This window comes from Plasmodium cynomolgi (assembly GCF_000321355.1).
Source record: "Plasmodium cynomolgi strain B DNA, scaffold: 0812, whole genome shotgun sequence".
Classification (NCBI taxonomy): domain Eukaryota; phylum Apicomplexa; class Aconoidasida; order Haemosporida; family Plasmodiidae; genus Plasmodium; species Plasmodium cynomolgi.
The window spans coordinates 1-1,598 of record NW_004193066.1 but is presented as its reverse complement, the minus strand read 5'-3'; the positions used below and the strand labels follow the sequence as shown (position 1 = coordinate 1,598).

The 1,598-nt window shown below is 22.0% G+C and overlaps 1 protein-coding gene across 1 annotated transcript; it reads right to left on the bottom strand.

Moving 5' to 3' along the window:
- Window positions 1-199: 199 nt before the first annotated feature.
- Window positions 200-1,071, bottom strand: PCYB_005810 (hypothetical protein; the record flags this gene model as incomplete). Its single annotated transcript, XM_004228002.1, has 2 exons — window positions 200-367; window positions 499-1,071. The coding sequence occupies 2 exons, from the start codon at window positions 1,069-1,071 to the stop codon at window positions 200-202; spliced, it is 741 nt and encodes a 246-aa protein (XP_004228050.1).
- Between the last annotated feature and the right edge of the window lie 527 nt (window positions 1,072-1,598).

Genomic DNA, 1,598 nt, shown 5'->3' with positions numbered 1-1,598 from the left:
TTTTGTTATTTTTGATATATATAGTTGTTTTAGTCGTTTGTATTCTAAAGAATTTTAGGTTCTCTTTCATTAAGGTTATTTAATTATCATATATTTATCTTAATGATATTTTTATATAAATTACAAAAAATTTATATGTAAGTGTGAACATAATAATTTTGTAGTAACAATTGTTTTATGTTGTATTAAAGTGGTTCATTTAACTATGATCTTGTGCTGCTTCGTATCCTATATTATAAGTATTATATTTACTATGTACATTTCCATCAAATAATATTTCATTTCCTTTATCGCTATACAAATTGTTGTTTATTCCTTTTTTATTTCCGTGTAAAGCCCAATTTATCCATCTTCTAGCAGGGGTAAACTAATATAGAAAAGTAAAATGTAAATACATTTCAATATTTAAATGCATTATTATATTGATTTCATAGAGTGACATAGTAAACATATTTCTGTTAAAATATTTTAAAATTTTTGAATAAAAATTTATTTTACTTTATATGTTAATACTAAAAGAGGAGGTATTCCAGCCATTATTCCAAGAGCAGGGGGTACGCTTTGAATTAAAGAAGGATCTGATCCTTTTATTTGTACTGTAGAAGCATCATTTGACTGAATTTCTTCTGAGGGGCATCCCTCCATATTATTTATAGTAGTATTATAAGATAAATCTTGAAAATCATTATTCCTAGCTAACTTATTGTAAATATTTGAACAATATAATTCTTTAAACTTTTTTACTATATCACAGGTGAAAATTTTGGTTTTATCAGTAATACGATCTTTTGAACAGAGATCCCTATCCATACTTTTATATAATTGTACACATTTGTTGACAAAATTTTTACAAGAAGATATTTTAGAATTATCATTACTGTTTAAAAATTCCATAATATCATCAATATTATTATTAAATATATGTAACAATACTAATTTTTCTGTTTCATCAATGTTTTCATACAGATTCGAATTATAACAGCTATCTTTTTCTGTTGTTTTCTGTATTAGCTTATTTGATTCATCAAATATTTTTTTAATAGATACATTATAATTTTTTTGTTCTTTCATTTCATAATATAACCAATAGTATATATTGTAACATTGCTTTTCAAATTTGCCAGAATCATATCCATCTGTATATATATACTTCAAATTTGTTAAAAATTTTGTACAAATATCTATTTGTTCGCCTAAAGTATTTCTGTCACTATGATTAACATAATTATTGCATAAACTTAAAAATGCAGTTACATCGCTTTTATTCATACTATGATCAAAAATATACTTATTCCAAAATTCTTCTAAAAAGGGATCCTTAAAATAAAAATAAGAAATATGAAAATATGTATATAATTTTTTTTAAACAAAACAAATTTCAAGACAAAAAAATTAATAATATAAAAATATATATTATGCTACATGCAATTATTTTGCATATTAATAATAAATATACATTGTTCATTTTTGAATCTGACATTTCAATATAGTAATGAATGATATAACAATTAGTAAAATAAGTAATTATAGATATATTTATACATAAAGAGTAATTAGCATAAAATCACGTATGCTGAGTTTTTATGAAAAATAAAATA